Source organism: Heloderma suspectum, chromosome 10 (assembly GCF_057233095.1).
Source record: "Heloderma suspectum isolate Gila_16-S chromosome 10, 16-S_ref, whole genome shotgun sequence".
In the NCBI taxonomy this organism is placed as follows: domain Eukaryota; kingdom Metazoa; phylum Chordata; class Lepidosauria; order Squamata; family Helodermatidae; genus Heloderma; species Heloderma suspectum.
In genome coordinates this window covers 31,125,979-31,142,636 of record NC_139467.1, presented here as the reverse complement: position 1 = coordinate 31,142,636, position 16,658 = coordinate 31,125,979, and the positions used below count along the sequence as shown (strand labels likewise).

The window sequence follows — 16,658 nt, the reverse complement described above, 5'->3', positions numbered from 1 at the left end:
GGGGCAGTTGTTGTTGTCTGAATGTCAACTACCAGCTCTTGGTGCAGTCACACTTTTTGGACTCCTCTACAGACCTACAGCTTTTTGTTCATTCCTGTAGCATGCAGGATCCAGCATTGGTATCTTAGCGCGTGACATCCTGCAGCTAGAAGTCCGCAAGGTTCACTCAAATTCACAGGTGCCTTGCTGTAGAAGGGCTGTGAGAATAAGGTCCTTCCTCCCACCCCACTTGTTTTTTATTCTTAGAGTAATGGGAGTCTTGAAAATGGCCAGAGGGGAGCGTTGGGTTCATCACCTCCGAAGAACAATGCAATGAGCCCCCGGAATAAATTGCTGAGCATGAGCTCCTCATTCTCCAGTCTAAGCTCATCCACGGTATGTGACGCAGAGAGGTGTGTGTGTGTGTGTGGGGAATTGGCAGCAGCTTGGTGGCTGGAACAGCCTTCAGCACAGAGATTGGGGAGCGTGTGGCCCTCCAGATATTTTGGCCTACAACTCCCATCAGCCCTAGCCAGCATAGCCAGTGCTGAGGGATGATGGGAGTTGTAGGCCAAAATATCTGGAAGACCACAAGTTCCCCACCCCTGCTGAACTGAGCAGGAAATGAATGGAGCAGAACGTTATCTTCCCTTGATATCCCTGTTCATCATCTTTCCTGCCCTGCCTCTCTCATCCTTGGATCATTACTCCCACCCCACTAGAACAATCCAGTGTCTCAAAATTGAGAGCTGGGCCTCCATGAGGACCACCTCTACTGGAGGCACAAGCAAAGACAGCAAAAATGGCAACAGGGAAGATGGGGAGAAAAGGGAACGAAATTGTACAAAGAAAAGAGAGGTGTACAAATGGCACGTGGGTTCTAAAATCTTGTGATCTGCCCTGGGGCAGTCATCTGATCCACGAGTAGAAAATATTTTATTTCTGAGATCCCCAAGGGATTGCCACTCGGACTGTGCTGTAATGGTTTGATTCCACAGGCCCCTCAGTTGTCACGCTCTCCTTTTTCAAAAGTTAGGTTTGCATTTCCCCTGTCTTCTCATCGAGGTTTCACATTTTATCGAGTGCCAAAGAAAAAGGTTGCAATAAAGAGCATGATTTGTTTTGTACTGAGTACATTTGTGGATACTGAGTAGTTCTTGGTTTGTTTCTTTCATATTTCCTTGTATAGGCTCATTATGGAGAGACTTGAAGAACCTTGGCTCCACCACAAACTCGCCTTCTCCCCCTGGGCCCCCTAGTTTCCTTTCCTGCATTATTGCCCTGTGTTCAGATCCTGTCTCTTCCTCTTTTGACCTTCCTGCTTTGTTTCAGATTAGTGGCAGCATGATGAGCATATTCAGCGACAATGATATTGGGAATGTGGAGGTCCGTGGCTGCATTCAGTTCTCCCTGCAGTACGACTCCACGAGGAAGGAGCTGCATGTTCAAGTCATCCAGTGCCGAGACCTTGCTGAAGCCAAGAAGCAGCGGTCGGATCCGTATGTTTGGGGTTGGGGCTTGCTCTTAGTTGTCCTCTGTTAGCTTCTGTGCCACTCTCTTGATCCAGCCAAATGGAAGAATGTCATGGGTGGGTGGCTGTTTAGGGAAAACAGAAATCCTTCCAAGGACTTTCAAGAGAATTCTGTCCACTGCGAGTATTGCTACAGTACAACCCTGTGTGAGGATATCCCTCCCTCTAACTCCCTCGAACTCAGGTGGCGAGTGCTGACAAAAATGGAGCCGAATTGGGCCACTGACAGACAAGAGAGAGGTATTGGCATGCTCAGAGAAATCCTGAGGTTTGCAGAAGTACACATTAAAACCCCCCGAAGGGGACAACCCCTCGAACCCCCAAATCCCAGTGACTTCTGAGTATATTCAATGGCTTGCAGGTGCCATGGGTTGTGGAGTGTCCACTGGAAAAGAAAAAAAAAGAAATTGGTGGGGTGAGGATAAAAATGGTCTGCCTGAATCCCTCATAGCTTATAGTATCCTTGGGAAGGGCATGTCTGGCTAGAACTTTGAACAGGAGCATTTATCTTAGAGGTAAGGATACACTGCAACACTTCATTGCAGTTCCCACTTGTATGCTATAAAAGGGTTATTTCATATTCAGTCAGGTCCATTGATTGATTTCACTGAAGTATTGTCTAATCTGGCAAAGGACTCTTTCAGGTATTGGGCAGAAAAACTTTCTCTGCCAGTGTATTGTGGCACCCAAAGGTATGCTTAGAGTAATTTCTAATACCCACACACACAACAGCAAAAATGTAAAGACAGGGATTCTGATACATTTAATTTAAATTTTCCTAACTAAAGGGAGGTAATTTCATGGCTAAAGGTGAATAGGTTGTTCCAAATCCAAGGCACAGAAGACTCAAAGATCTACCTGGAAGGAACTGCCTAGAGAACTTTGGCTATGGTGTGATATAGAAATGTACTACATTAATTGATTAGTTAATTAATAAATTAATTAAAAGGTAGGATATACATTTATCCAATGAATAAATAAGAATGGAGCAAAGGGTCCAATAGCAAAAGAAAATAGGAAGCTGACTGCCTTAACTAATTGACCCTTGGTCTATCCAGCTCTGTATTGTCTATACAGACTGGCAGCAGCTGTCCTGCTTTTCAGACAGGGGTCTTTCCCAACCCTAGCTGGAGGTGCCAGGGATTGAACCCGGGACCTTTGATTGCAAAGCAGGTGCTCTACCACTGAGCTATGGCCTTTCTCCTTTACCATGTATGCAATCGAAAAAGTGGAGATAAGAGCAGGGGCAGGGTGGGGCGGTCAAGACAAGAAATATAGTTAGGGAAGAGAGCTCTTAAGTGTAAGGACTAGGAGCTTGAGTGTTGAAAGGCACTGGAGAGGCAGTGTAGGGACTTAGTGGCATGGCTTGATCCTGGTGACATGGATCCTGCGAAATGTGTGTGGTCCAACCATGGTCTTCATCCTTTCCAGAGACACTTGTAACAAAGGAGCCACCATTAGTATTTAGTTTCTATATCAGGGGTGCAGAACCTTAGGCTTGGGGCCAAATCCTGCCCTCCTGGAGTCCCAGTCCTGCCTTCTGGTGTTCCCCAGTTGGTCATGCTCCCACCTCTTTCCCCGGACCACTCTGTAGTGATGGCCACCAACTTGGATGGCTTTAAAAGAGGGTTAGACAAATTCCTGGAAGAGAAGGCTATCAATGGCTACTAGGCTTGAGGGCTATGTGCTACCTCCAGTACCAGAGGCGGTATGCCTATGTACACCAGTTGCTGGGGTACATGGGCAGGAGAGTGCTGTTGCACTTGGGCCCTGCTTGTGGGTTCCCGGTCGATGCCTGGTTGGCCACTGTGTGAACAGAATGCTGGACTAGATGGACCTTTGGTCTGATCCAGTAGGGTTCTTCTTATGTTCTTAGGTTCTTAACATCCCTGTTCTATTTCCTATTAGATCTGTCTTCCTTGAATTTTCATGCTTTTATTTTCATGGTTTGTCTCCACCTCTCTCTTAATCTTGCTCTCCTTCTTTCTGCCGTTTTTCACCTCCTCCTCCCTTCTCTTTCTCCTTTGCTTACCAGAAAGTGATAGTAGCAATTTTAGGGTGGCTCACTTTAGGGAAGATCTCACCCCAGTTGTGAGTTGTGACCCACAACTGTGATCCTAGCGAACTGAAAAGAACTGTGGCATCTCTGCATTGCTGCTGTGTTGCCTCCCTCTCACTCACAGGTATGTCAAAACGTACCTCCTTCCTGACAAATCCAATCACAGCAAGAGGAAAACCGCTGTCAAGAAGAGGACCCTTGACCCCATCTTCAACGAGACCCTTAAGGTGAGGAGGGAGAAGCTACTTGGGCCATAGGACCTGCTGGTGCGAAAGCGTCACACTTTTAAGAAGGATGTGCAGGGGTGGGCATCCTCAGGCTTGGGAGCTCAATCTGGCCTTCTGGGATTCCCCAGATGGCCATGCCCCATTCCTCTAGCCATGGCCCCTTCCTCCCAACTACTCATCATTTCGTTGTTTCCCAGCTTTTATGGAGGTTTTTCCCTATTCTAAAAAGCTGAAATGCTTCTCCTAAAGTTAGCTACTGGCAGTAAGAATTTTAAGCTAGAATGTCCTGGTATTTTTTGTATCTTTGGCCCTGCCAAATCCAACTGAAATAACCATGTAAAGAAGTCTTTATTAATCGTCTAAAGACTGGGAGAGACAGAGCCTGGTGGATCGCTCTTGGGAGGAAATTCCACCGTTTCCTCGAAGGCAGCTCCCTGAAGTTTGATAGTAAGAGTGAAGTAATCCAGTGGGGCTGCCAGACATTGAGATCCGTTGTGCTGCACGCACACTGGACCATCGGCATGTTCTGAATTTTTGCTTGTCCTCCCCTTCTCTCCACCATTCCTGGTCTGCAGTACAAGATTGAGAGGGCTGAGCTCCAGGGCCGGCTCCTGAACCTGTCCGTCTGGCATCATGATGCCCTGAGCCGAAACCTTTTCATGGGAGAGGTGGAAGTTGCGTTGAATGCCTGGGACTGGAGCAACACAGGTCCGCAATGGTTCAACCTCCTGCCCAGGGTGAGTATCCTTTGCTTACAAATCTATCTTGTTTTCCCTTCCACTCTCCTTTGTTTTTGTCCCATTCCCTCTCACTTTCTCTCCCTGGGAGGAATGACATCCTTCACTGCATCCCCCAGCAGAGGGGCTTTCCCAGGTGATGGGGGACAGATGTTTATATGTGTACTGTTTATAATGGAATTAGTCTCATGACTGGAGCATCCGGACTGCGCATAATGGGAGAAAGAGTTCCCTAGCATCAGAGGGGGAGCTTTCCTTGCATGTCTGGTGGGGAGTGACTGTGTTCAACACCTAATTCTCCCTGAGATGACAAGTCTGTGTCAGGGCTGTACCGCTTCAGACTGCAGGTGGGCATTTGTATGATGAAATGTTCCTCCACAAAGAAAACTAGATGTCAGAGAAACCGATTCTAGCCTCCTCCTTGACGTCTTAGTCTTCCCTACACAGGGAAGTGGTTTGATATGGAGGAGTGGTTGATTCTGTGAGCTGCTGGCTGAGGCCTTAAGTGGAACAGCCCAGGCACAGGTTTACAACCTTGATGAGTACTAGATCCTGATTAAAGGCAGCCACCGGTGTGATCACATCACACTGAAGGAGTTGCACTGGCTACCAGTTGTTTTTAGGGCCAAATTCAAGGTGTTGGTTTTGACCTTTAAAACCCTATATGGTTCCGGTCCAGCCTATCTTAAGGAGCGCCACCAGCAACACCAGACAGGCCGCTCAACAAGATCAGCCTCGGATGGCCTTCTCTGTGTCCCATCAGCCAGGACAGCTAGGCTGGTGAGGACGAAGGAGAGGGCCTTCTCTGTGGTGGCCCCCACTCTGTAGAACTCCCTCCCTAGGGAACTCTGCCATGCCCCCTCTTTAATGAGCTTCCGCCATGCATTGAAAACTTGGTTCTTCAGACAGGCATTTGGGGTGGGTTAGGGAAATTTTAGAAAATTATGTTTTAATGTGAAATTTTATTGTTTTTAAACTGTTTGTGTTATTGTACATTGCCCAGAGTGGCCGGGTGACCAGCCAGATGGGCGATTAAGAATATAATATAAAATAAATAAATAAATCCATCCATCCATCCATCCTTTGTTTCGCAACTAGTGTTAGAAACATGGCTGCCCAAAAGTCTTCTCTTCCCACCTTCAGTTTCACCCAGGTTGCATATAATGCTGGGATAGGAGTTCACCTCCTGTAGGCTTATGGCCAAAGTGCTGATCTCTGGAGTGGGAGAGCTCAGCCAGGTTCTAATGTCACTGCCTCTCAGTTGTTAGGGAGGGGCTGTGGCTCAGGGGTAAGAGTCCTTGCTTTGCATGCTGAAAGGCCCAGGTTCAATCCCCCGCAAAACCAAGACAGTACAACTGTTGCTTCTTTCACAAGGTCATTGTTTCAAGATTGCAAAATAGTCAGGGCTGTTGGTTTGCTGCAATCCAGCTGGAGCACAGGAAGAGCACAAAAAATGCTGTCCTAGGCCTCAAACATGGGTAGCAGAACCAGCAAAGACCTCTGCTTGAGACCGCAGGGGCAGCTGCCAATCATAGTACACACAACAACTGGGCTAGATGTTGGACTGGTGCGCTGCAGGATGGGGCAGCTCCTTAACATGCTTGCTGCTATTGGCTGTGTGTGTATAAATACATGAATAAAATGTTAAGGGAGGCAAAGGTGTGGGTGGGGATTTGTGTCACTTATCGGATATTGCGTTGGATCCAGACTTAGCCCTGCTTAGAGTAGACCCATTGAAATCAGTGGGGTAGGTTAGTCACAGCTAATTTTAAGTCCCATTGGTTTTAGTGGGTCTACTGTAAGAATGGCGTAGGGCGCAATCCCATGCATGTTTAGACAGAGAAAAAAGACATCCTTTTCTTTGTCTAAACATGCATAGGATTGCGCCCTTAATCTGGTTCCAACCTACTATCCAGGAGGCACTTGCGGGGCCAGCAAAGTTCCATCTTATGCCTCCCTCCCTGCCCACCCCCCAAAGGCTTACTGGCAGTGGGTGGATGCATTGCTCCCACAGGGCATTCTAGGAAATTATTAAACGGTGGGTGGCTTCCACATGCCCACCACGAAGGTAAACAAATGGACCTGAAAGCAGGCAGGTGGGCCTGATTCCCACAGCCTGCACCAGCCCTTGTAGGGCACTCAGATCCTTTGCTACTAGCAGAGGATGCAGGGTTCTTCCTCCAGCCCTGGGTACTTCGGACATGTGGCTATATTCCAGACTGGAGCACTCCAGCTGGGGACAAATTGCCTGTTCCTAGTGCCCAAATATAATCATAAATAGTCTGTTTGTGGCCTGTTCACCTGTAAAGCACATAGGCAGAAAGGTCTAGGAAGCAGAGAGGCAACTTGGCAGGGAGCATGCCGCCTCCTTTTCCCACTAAAGATCCCCACGACACAAAGGGTGCCCTAAGGGCATTTCTCCCAAGGGTGCTTTGTGGGGGCCTGGATTCAGGGCAGTTGACCTTTACGTGCTGTTCCACCATAGCCTGAAAGAATTGCTGTGTCAGTACAGGTGGTGCAATTGACACTGGAGGAATGTTGCACAAACTGTTGCACTTTTCCCCCCCATGCACTGCTTCCTCTTTAGCGTTTCAACACTTTCTTATGGAACATTGCCCAGAAGAGGTCTTGGCTGGGGGAAGAGATCTGCACTTGCAGGGCCAGCCTGACCATTAGGCAGAGTGAGGCAGCCACCTCAGGCAGCAGATGCTGGGTAGTGGGGAGGGGACAGTGGCCTGGCATTCCCACCAGCACTGGCCATCAGGGTCTAACCATCATTTGAATTTCCCACAATGCACTGCAACACTTGGGATATTGTGGGAAATTAAAGTGGCAGCTAGACCCAGCCACCTGCCACAGCTTGGAGCAGTGCTTTGTTTCCACCAACCATTGCCACCCGGTACATCCACCAGAGCCCACTGATGAAGGAGGGGACCATCAGAGGGCAATCTTCTCAGGGCCCCCTCAAACCTGCAGCCAGACCTGGAGCAATGTAGTCCTGCCGTTCTGTTTATGGCTGCGCTCGTGCAGTTCTCCCTTGTGACCTGTTTCCCTTCCTCCTTTCTCAGACTCCGGTCACTCCTGATTCTCTCTCCAGCCATGGCAAACTCAATCTGGCCCTGAAGTTCATCCCAGCTAGCTCAGAAGGTGAGGCTCCAGGCTAGGGTTCCTTTCAGGCTCCTCCCTGCCATCTGCCATTTCTGGATTGGGGCGGGGTGGGGGATTTAAATGCATGCTTCAAAACCCCTCAAGGCAACTATTAGCCAATTCCATTTGGAGGGGGGGAACCTCAATGCCCCCAGATGTAGCAATCAACATGAGCAAAACTGGTCTTCCAAAATGTAAGACCTGTGTTTTTGGGGGGGAGGGGGGATTTGTTGGGGTGCACCTTAACTTCATGGTACCCTTTATAGCAGGGAAGGGCAACCCAAATTGTGGGGGGGGCTAATGACCTCTTCACCCAGCCTGAGTCAGTTGCTGCTAGTTCAGATCTTATCAGTGTCTTGGGCACATAACTCCTCATCTCCAACATGCGCCCCTATCCATGGGCATAATGACATGACATCGGAAGCATGTGTGGCCACACCCCTTGCCATCAGAGGTGCGTGGCTGCTCTCCCTGGCGTCATTTGGTCCCGGGTAGGTGCACCTGGAGGAAGGTCCTCCCAGTGTGTCTGACAGGAACCAGCTTAGTTGCAGATGGGCTCTCTCCCACTGGAGGAAGCCCACTCACACAGCAAAGCTGCTTTGCTTCCCCCACCGTTTTTCCCACTTGGAATAGGATGTGGGGCAGGCAAAGCCACCGTGGCTGAGTCAGCTGCTGAGGAGAGCTCCTCCAGCTGCCGCCCCTTACCCTGATGCTTCACCTGCATGAGGACTTCCCCAGTTTGCGACGGTCTGAAGACTAATTCAGTAGAATTTGGCTTGATTTGACTTGGCTTCCCCAATGCGGAAGGCACTGCAAGCCAGTCCTGCAGGGAAGAACCCAGGAAGGCTCTGTGGATCAGATGGGCAGCCTCCAGGGGCCGGAGTTTGCCCTCCCCTGCTAGAGAGCCAGAAATATCGTGTTAAGAGGGCCATATAGATCTTTGGGGGCAGGAGGTTGTACAGCAGTATAAAACCACAGAAAATAGAATGCAAGTAACAAGCGGAGCAGTCCCGGGGTGGGGAGCTGGTCAGAGCAGCGGCTAAGGGGGCGGTTCTTCCCCAGAGGGTTCTCCTGTGGTTCTTCCCCACCTCCAAAATCCCCCACGGGTTTCAGTGGAGAGGAAATGATCTGTGCCAACTCCAGGGTAGCGTAGGTAGGTGATCAATCCTGGGGTCTCTTGGGAACAGAGGGACTTCAGATTCAGCAGTGGTTAGATAGCCAGCAGCAGACAGACCACCTCAACCCATCAGTTGTCCTGCCAAAAGCCAAAGTAAACAGGACACCTGGCACCTAAAAGGTCAAGCAGATCTCTCCCAGGAGGGAGTTCCACCATCAGTATGCAACCCCAGGAAAGGCCATCTTGTTGGTAGCCCAGAGACCAGCCATGGACACCTGAAGGCTGCTGGACAGGTTCATATAGGTGCAGGTGGCTTTTCAAGTACCCCGCTCCCAAACCATTTAGGGCTTGAATTGGCTCAGGTCAGCCGTCTGCAACGGGGTGCCCTCCTGATTTTTGGACTTCAACTCCCATCAGCCCCAGCCTCCAGAGCATGTAGTCTGGGATGATGGGAGTTGTAATCCAAAACGTCTGGAAGGCACCATGCTGGGAAAGGTTGGTTTAGAGCCAACGTCAGTGAGTGTTGCTTTGTCTTAAACCCGCTGGATCTGGCCACTGGTGGACATGAGGAGGACCACATTTAAAATCCAGCTGACATTGGGCTGGAGTAGATGCTGTGGCTTCCGGAGTCGCCTCCATTAACATGGCTTTATTTCAGAGAAGGGGCTTCCTCCCACTGGAGAGCTTCACATCTGGGTGAAGGACGCACAGAACATTGTTCCCCGCCGGGGCAGCACAGCGGACTCCTATGTGCAGTGGTGAGTGGCAGTGTCTCTTGCAGCGGCGAAGGCTTAGGGCAGCCTTCCCCAACCTGGTGCCTTCCATTTGTTTTGCAGCCCCAGCCAGCATGGCTAAAGGGATGCTGGGAGTTGTAGTCCAAAACATGTGGAGGTCACCAGGTTGGGGAAGGCTGGTTTAAGGGAGGAGGAGGAGTGATTCAAATACGAAGCAAAGGCATCATGGTGCAGCCAAAGTTATGTATGAGTGCATGTTCGCCGTTTTGGACTGCAGATGATGTGACTGCCCTTTTTTTGAATGCTCACCTATGGTATAAAAAAATGCCTCCTTGCCTATAGAAAGCCAGCACAACAGGCAAAGAAGGCTCCTTTCTGTCCTCATTTTTGACCTTTTGTTTACAAGGAGATACATTGAAAATTGGAATCCAGCACCTGCATTCTGAAGTGCTGCAGTTTATTCTATAGCCTCAGAACACCATCTCCCTCTGCTGCACATGTAGACCAGCGCTCATTTGCTGCTGTCTGCACAGAGCTTCCTTTTTATAGCATGAAAATCAAACTAGATCTGATGTGGGAGTGATTGGAACTCCTGACATTTTCTTCTTTAACAAACAGGGCAAACCCACAACCCAGGTCACGACCATGACCCAGGGGAAAGTGGGTTAACCCATTGTCCCTGTGCCATTTTCAGACTGCAAATCCCTCTGCTCAGGCCCCAATTAGGGAAAACATATGGGCACACAGGGCTATGCATGTGAGGTGTTTCCCCCCCCCCTTTATTGGGACAAATAGCCTTTTCAGCAACATGTAGAGAAAGGTTAAACCTAATCCCCCCCACCCCCCATGGCATGGTCTCAATCCAGTTCAGTTCGCACATAAACTCCAGCAACTGCACTCTATAAAAAAAAAGACCTTGGGAGTTCCCATCATGGGTAGTCTGACCCCAAGTCCCAAATTTCCACTCTTGTCTTTTGTCAACTAAGACAAAAGGGCTGCTATAGCTGACTGAATTAGCATCTCTGCAAAGTTTAGTTAGTGTTGCATTGGTTTCTTAAAAGATGAAATGCGTCAGGAAGCTGGGAAACTCAGCTCGCTGCAAGTGCCGAGGGTGTGCCAGCTAGTGCTGGAAGCTCCATTTGCCATTGGCCAGGAGCAAACTCTCCAGATCCCAAGGCAGACGAGCTTTATAGGAACATAGGAAGCTGTCTTACACTGAGTCAGATCATTGGCCCATCTAGCCCAATATTGTTGACACTGTCTGGCAGCAGCTCTCCAGAGTTTCAGGCAGGAGCTTTTCCAGCCCTACCTGGAAATGCTGGGGATTGAACCTGGGATCTTATGCGTGTAAAGCAGGTTCTGTACCCCTGAGCCACGGCCCCTCCCCAGACTCCCCTTCCTGTCCGGTTCAAGACAGATTCTCCCAAAAGATAAACCTACCTCAACCAGAGCCTTCCCTCTCCCCCAACTTACCCTTCTAGTTACATCCTCCCTGATGACAGCAAGACAAGCCGCCAGAAGACCCGCATTGTGAAGAAGAGCCTCAGCCCCACCTTCAACCACACCATGGTCTATGACGGCTTCCAGGCCAAAGACTTGGCTGAGGCATGTGCAGAGTTCACCGTCTGGGACCGTGAGAAGTTCTCCAAGCAGTGGCTTGGAGGCATCCGGCTGAGCCTTGGCACAGGTGAGATGCCAAGGCATCGGGCAAGTTGGGTGGATTGGCTGCTAAGGGGTCTTTTTGCCAGGCATCGCATTCAGAAGAAGCAATGCATGGCCATAGAAAGGAATGTGCAGATATATGGTCACTGGAATCAAAGAAGCTTCAAACGGCTTTGCTTTATTCCGAATGAGACAGGGATCTTGGGATGGTGGAGGCTGCAATCCTACATGCACATAGTTGGGAGTAAGTAGAATTTACGTCTGAGTAAATATGTGTATGGGCAGACAGTTGGGACACTCTTGCAAAGACAAATGTCATTGCAGGAGAAAAGAAACAGGCTGACCTTTTCTGGGAGTGTGAAGCAGTAACAGTTGGGGAGCGGGGGGGGGGGGATGTTACAATTTCCCCTGCCTTTAATCTAGGAAGTGCGTTTTAGGATGACAGCCTCTGGGCCAAACTGCATAACTGACCTCTCTTTTTCATTAGCAAAAGCTAGCCATGGGGAACCCCGATCCACATTTGGAGGTGGAATGTGACCATTTCCCTGCTGAAAATCACCCTGCTCCCAAGTTGCAATTAGCAGCTTTGAGGGGTGATTTTCAGTGGGAAAATAGCACGGGGAACAGCAGTGTTCCAGTTAGTACCAGGCAGTATCCAGTGTGGGTTCAGGGCCTACCACAATTTTAATTTTCCACAATGCCCATCGTTGCTGCTCAATTAGAGGCATTGTGGAAAATTAAATGGCAGCTCCTAGACGCAGTCACCTGATCAGAGTGCTGGGCAAAAATAGTTGTTTGAAGGGGGAAGCAGGGCAGGTGTCAAGAGAGGGTCCTAAGAATGCCACAAGTTGGCACATGCAGCTGTCTTAACAGTCACTGGAGGCAAGATGACTTGGGGACTAAATGGAGGCTCTGTTTTCCTGCAGGGAACAGCTATGGCCTGCCCGTCCCCTGGATGGATTCGACAGAGGAGGAGCGCCACATCTGGGAGATGGTGTTCAAGAACCCTCAGCAGTGGGTGGAAGCAGGACTTCCCCTGAGGACCAATTTGAGCTCTAGGACCTAATCCCACACCTTGGCCAATCTGTAGTGGAATGCCTGTGCTTGGTGGGATGATGGGGAAGAGATGATCTGCCTCCAGAGGAGGGGGACCTGATGGATGTGGACGGAGGATCCCGAGAATCTCCAGAACCTCATGATGACAGCAGCACTGGTTTTGAAGGGACCAGCCCTGACAGGGTACAATAAAAGACTTGGTGCTAGGAGCCATGCCCACTTGCTGCTGACTCCTGTACCGGAAAGTGCCTGCCCTCACACGGTTCGGGAGAAGAGCATGCAAGACTCTCGGAGAAGGGTAACTTGGATCAGCCACTATAGTTTTGGGGTGGGAATGCCCCATGTATAGCTACAATTATTTTTGACTTTTGCCCCTTGCCTTCCCAGTCTTCACACACTATTGACATTGACAAATACAGGTTCCGCCACTTATTTTTATTAATGGCCTCATTCCTCTGCATCACATCTCCATCCTTGCTGGTACACAAAGGAACCCAAACGGTTCCCTTATTAAGTCATCCGTGCTTTCCCTCCTGCTGTTTAGCTAGGGGACCCTAACGTGGCAGGCACATTTCCCATCATCTCCCACTACTGAACCAATGACGCCTAGAGCTGTGCGTTATGGTCGGCAGACACTGGTGTGGTTGTGTGTGTCTGGCATTCCTGAATACGCTTCATTAGCTAAGATTAGACTCCAGCAGCGATTTTCCACTGCTGATCCCAGAACAGCCTCCCCTGTAATGCTTGCAGGGTCATGCCAAATCCTTCTGTCCCTTTTCTTTTGAGATTCAGACCAGTGGAGGAAATTACCAATTGTTTTCCTTTTTCTCAATCCAAGAGAGTGTGTGCATTGAAGATTTTGGCAGAGGCACTTCCACAAGAACCGACGCCATGAGGTTTTCTCTAGACCTTATTTGCCAGAGGTGCTAAGGAAGATTTTTCCCACCTTCCCCACCCAAAAGAAAGATGGGACACCAGTTTGTTGCCTCAATGTGAGGACAGATAAGTCTGCAGTGTGCGGATGGACAAGCCTGAAACCCTACGAAGACTCGTTTTCCTTCTTTTTCACTGCTGGGCAAGAAAGGGGTCTGCACAATTCAGAGCCGGCCGCCTTGCAAACAAATCGAGGGCGTCCCTTGGTCTTGCTCTCAGTTGGCTGTGTGTTGCAACTGTTGGTGAAGGGTTTCACGATGTTCTAAGATGGCTCTCCAGATGCGGCACACCATGCCGCCTCTGCCAAGAAAAGACAAAGAAAAGCATCAGCCGCTGGGCATGCCACAGTGAAACTCTCATCCATTTGGCTGATGTGACTTACAAGATAATTATGCAAGTAGTGGGTGTAGTGGCTTCCAGAATGTGTTTTTTGTTTTTTTTTTACTTTTAAGAGGTAGCATTTGGGTTCCAGTCCTCTAGGAGGAGGTATGCTCAGACCCCAGGCCTATATTCTAGGCTGACTATAGCTAGATTCCACAGATTGAAATAAATTGTAGTTTGTCTGCTTAAAAGTGTCATACTGCCAGAGGTTTGGATGTTTTGTGATAATGGACAGGGCTCTGTAGAGCAGTGAGGAAGAATTAGGACTTCATAGAGAACATTTGCAGGGGGAGAGGACCCAATATAATGGCCTCGCTAGATCAGACCACATCAATGCCTCCCTGATGCAGAAGAGGAAAGACCACAGCTTAGTGGTAAATCACCTGCTTTGCATGCCGAAGTTCCAGGTTCAATCCCCAGCATCTCCAGGTAGGGCTGGAAAAACCCCTGCCTTGAAACCCTGCAGAGCTGCTGCCAGTAAGTGGAGAGAATACTGAGCTAGGTAGACCAATGGTCTGACTTGATATAAGGCAGCTTCCTATGGTCCTCCTTGCACATATAAAAGAAGCCCCTCAGGGAGAAAGGTTCTATCCCTGGTGTGCTAGATTTCTGCTTGCAGAGAGATTTGTCCACAGGGAAGCATTCACAAAAGTGATGCTTCCAGCACTCCCGGCTAGGGGAAAAACCCTGCCTCAGGGCCCAGGGAACCACTGTCAGTCAACATAGACTAAAACTCCTGAATCTGGTGTTCTCTAGTTTTTTCGGACTATGGCTGCCATAATGGCCAATATTCAGGGATGATGAGAGTTGTAGTCCAAAGCATCTGGAGGGCAGCAGGTTGGGGAAGGGTGACTTGGACAATATTGAGCTAGACAGACCAACGGTCTGACTTGGTATTATGGAGTTTCCTATGCGCCTACCCAGCATTTGGTTTCTAACAATGGCCTTTGGGAGGTTCAGAAGGAAGGCAATGTCCCTCTCCGGTTAGCACCCACCATCTGGTATTGAGAGATAGACTGCTTCCCACCCTGGAGGTTCCATTAAGCTTTATGACTAATAACTATTGCTAGACAAATATGTCATTAACCCATCTTCATCTCCAGAACAGACACAGTCAGTGCTGAGGTAGATGTCCATTGGGATGGGGGAGGAGGGATCTCCTTTTAATTGTGGAGGAAATGGAATTTCAGCAAGGAGAAGCTGCAAGAATGGGGCCTGCTACATCTTTTGACTCCTATCTAGGCCTTACCTGATGCAGGTGTACCGGAGGTCATCAGCTGTGGCACAATTCAGCAGGTCACGCAAGGTAAAGCCATGGTGGGAGAGCTGGGAAGAAGCGGGAGATACCTTAGTTATGGCTGGTCAAAGAGTGGCGCTGCAGCCAGGCTCCTTCCCACAGGGGAAACAGAACCTGTGGGGCTGGAAGGACGGGCGTGTCCACAGGTGAAGTTGCAAGTCCTAGTTTGGGGCTACAGCACTGAACCAGAAGTGAGGGAAGCTTTATCCAGGCAAAAGTATCTTTCAGTCCAAGGGCTAAATTCCATTTCAGAGAGCTTTTGGGGACCACATTTCAGTGGTGGGTGGGCCTGAAGTTACAAAAAATGCCAACGTATTTTAGTTTAAAGCTCTTACTGCCAGTAACTGAGCCTTAAAAAAAGGTGAAGGTGTCCCCAACCAGTCGTGTCTGACTCTAGGGTGCGGTGCTCATCCCCGTTTCTAAGCCGAAGAGCCAGCGCTGTCCAAAGACGCTTCCGTGGTCATGTGGCTGGCATGACTGAACACTGAGGTGCACGGAACGCTGTCACCTTTCCCGCCGAGGCAGTACCTATTTATCTACTTGCAACTTCTTGCTTTTGAACTGCTAGGTTGGCAGGGGCTGGGACTGAAGACGGGAGCTCACTCCGTCACGCGGCACTCAGGTCTTGAAGTGCTGACCTGCCGACCTTCCAGTCTGCAGTTCAGCATCTTAACCACTAAGCCACTGCGGTCCAACTGAGCCTTAGGCGAGGCATAAAAACTGCACAAAAGCTGAGAAACTACCAAACCGTCAGTGGAAAGGTAGTGGGACTAGGGGAAGGGGTGTGGCCAGATGGGGATCTCCTGAGGCCAGATTTGGTCCCCGTGCCTGAGGCTCTGCACCCCTGATGTAGATGGAACAACCCATGCACAGTCTACAGTTCCCAGTATCAGCAATCTTGATACCTGGCTGGGATGGAGAAACTGGTGCAGACTGGACAAGGGCAGCTACATAATTGCCAGTGTAAACACTGCCTAAAAATCAGCCTAGTACTTAAATTACATGGCCTGGTCACCATCGGTGACAAAGGATTTCATGTGGGTGAGTGAGTGGGCTGGCAGAGGAGGGATGGACCGCTTTACCCTTCCTCCGCACCCAAGCACAGAAACCAAGCAGGCTCCCAGAGGAGGGACAGAACTCTCTGTCCCTCCTTTGCCACTACAACACCCCAGCAGGTTTGTACAATCTGTAGACTCTACAAGGCTGCTTTGTTTATAGGAGAAACTTCAGGTAGGGAAGTACGTGCCCCCTCCTCTGGACCACCTCCTAGCAAATGAAAGAGAAGGCTCCAAGTCCTGCTGGGAGTCTTCTGCATATATGTTACACACGGTGAGTTGGTTCACATTTAGTCATACTCCAGAGTAGTAGGCCCACTGAAATAAATGGGATTTAAGTGAGTCATCACTGACTAAAGTCCCATTGATTTGAATGGGCCTACCCTCATGTACATCTAAATCTGGATACAACCCTCTGTCTTTCTGTCTGTCTCTGTCTGTCTGTCTCTGTCTGTGTGTCTGTCTCTGTCTCTCTGTGTCTCCCCTCCCCACACACACACACAATTTCAGGGCTTGGCTCCACCCCAGGAAAAGGATGGAGAGCAGTCTTGCCCAACCTGGGGCCCTCCAGATGTGTTGGGACTACAAATCCCACCACCCCAGCCAGCACACCCATGGGATGGGATGGCTGGGGATGATGGGTGTTGCAGTCCAACTCATCTGGAGGGTGCAGATTTGGGGAAGACTAGTCAAGAGTACTTGCTCTTCTTAAAAAGAGGAAAAGAGGAAGGACCCTGCAAGGA

At 49.6% G+C, this 16,658-nt stretch overlaps 2 protein-coding genes across 3 annotated transcripts in view; one reads left to right on the top strand and one right to left on the bottom strand.

The window, feature by feature from the left end:
* The window catches only part of SYTL1 (synaptotagmin like 1), a 48,310-nt gene extending 34,543 nt beyond the window's left edge, over positions 1–13,767 (top strand). The window contains exons 8-15 of the mRNA XM_084815759.1: positions 247–375; positions 1,312–1,478; positions 3,694–3,796; positions 4,372–4,533; positions 7,602–7,680; positions 9,456–9,555; positions 11,013–11,218; positions 12,120–13,767. Of these exons, the coding sequence (XP_084671885.1) occupies positions 247–375; positions 1,312–1,478; positions 3,694–3,796; positions 4,372–4,533; positions 7,602–7,680; positions 9,456–9,555; positions 11,013–11,218; positions 12,120–12,259 (1,086 nt within the window). The 3' untranslated portion in view covers positions 12,260–13,767. The remainder of the gene's footprint in view (positions 1–246; positions 376–1,311; positions 1,479–3,693; positions 3,797–4,371; positions 4,534–7,601; positions 7,681–9,455; positions 9,556–11,012; positions 11,219–12,119) is intronic.
* MAP3K6 (mitogen-activated protein kinase kinase kinase 6) overlaps positions 13,202–16,658 on the bottom strand; it is a 78,033-nt gene continuing 74,576 nt past the window's right edge. For both annotated transcript variants that reach the window (XM_084815758.1, XM_084815757.1), the window contains 2 exons: positions 14,813–14,889; positions 13,202–13,482 (listed from right to left, as the gene is read on the bottom strand). In XM_084815758.1, the coding sequence (XP_084671884.1) occupies positions 13,398–13,482; positions 14,813–14,889 (162 nt within the window). In that variant the 3' untranslated portion in view covers positions 13,202–13,397. The remainder of the gene's footprint in view (positions 13,483–14,812; positions 14,890–16,658) is intronic.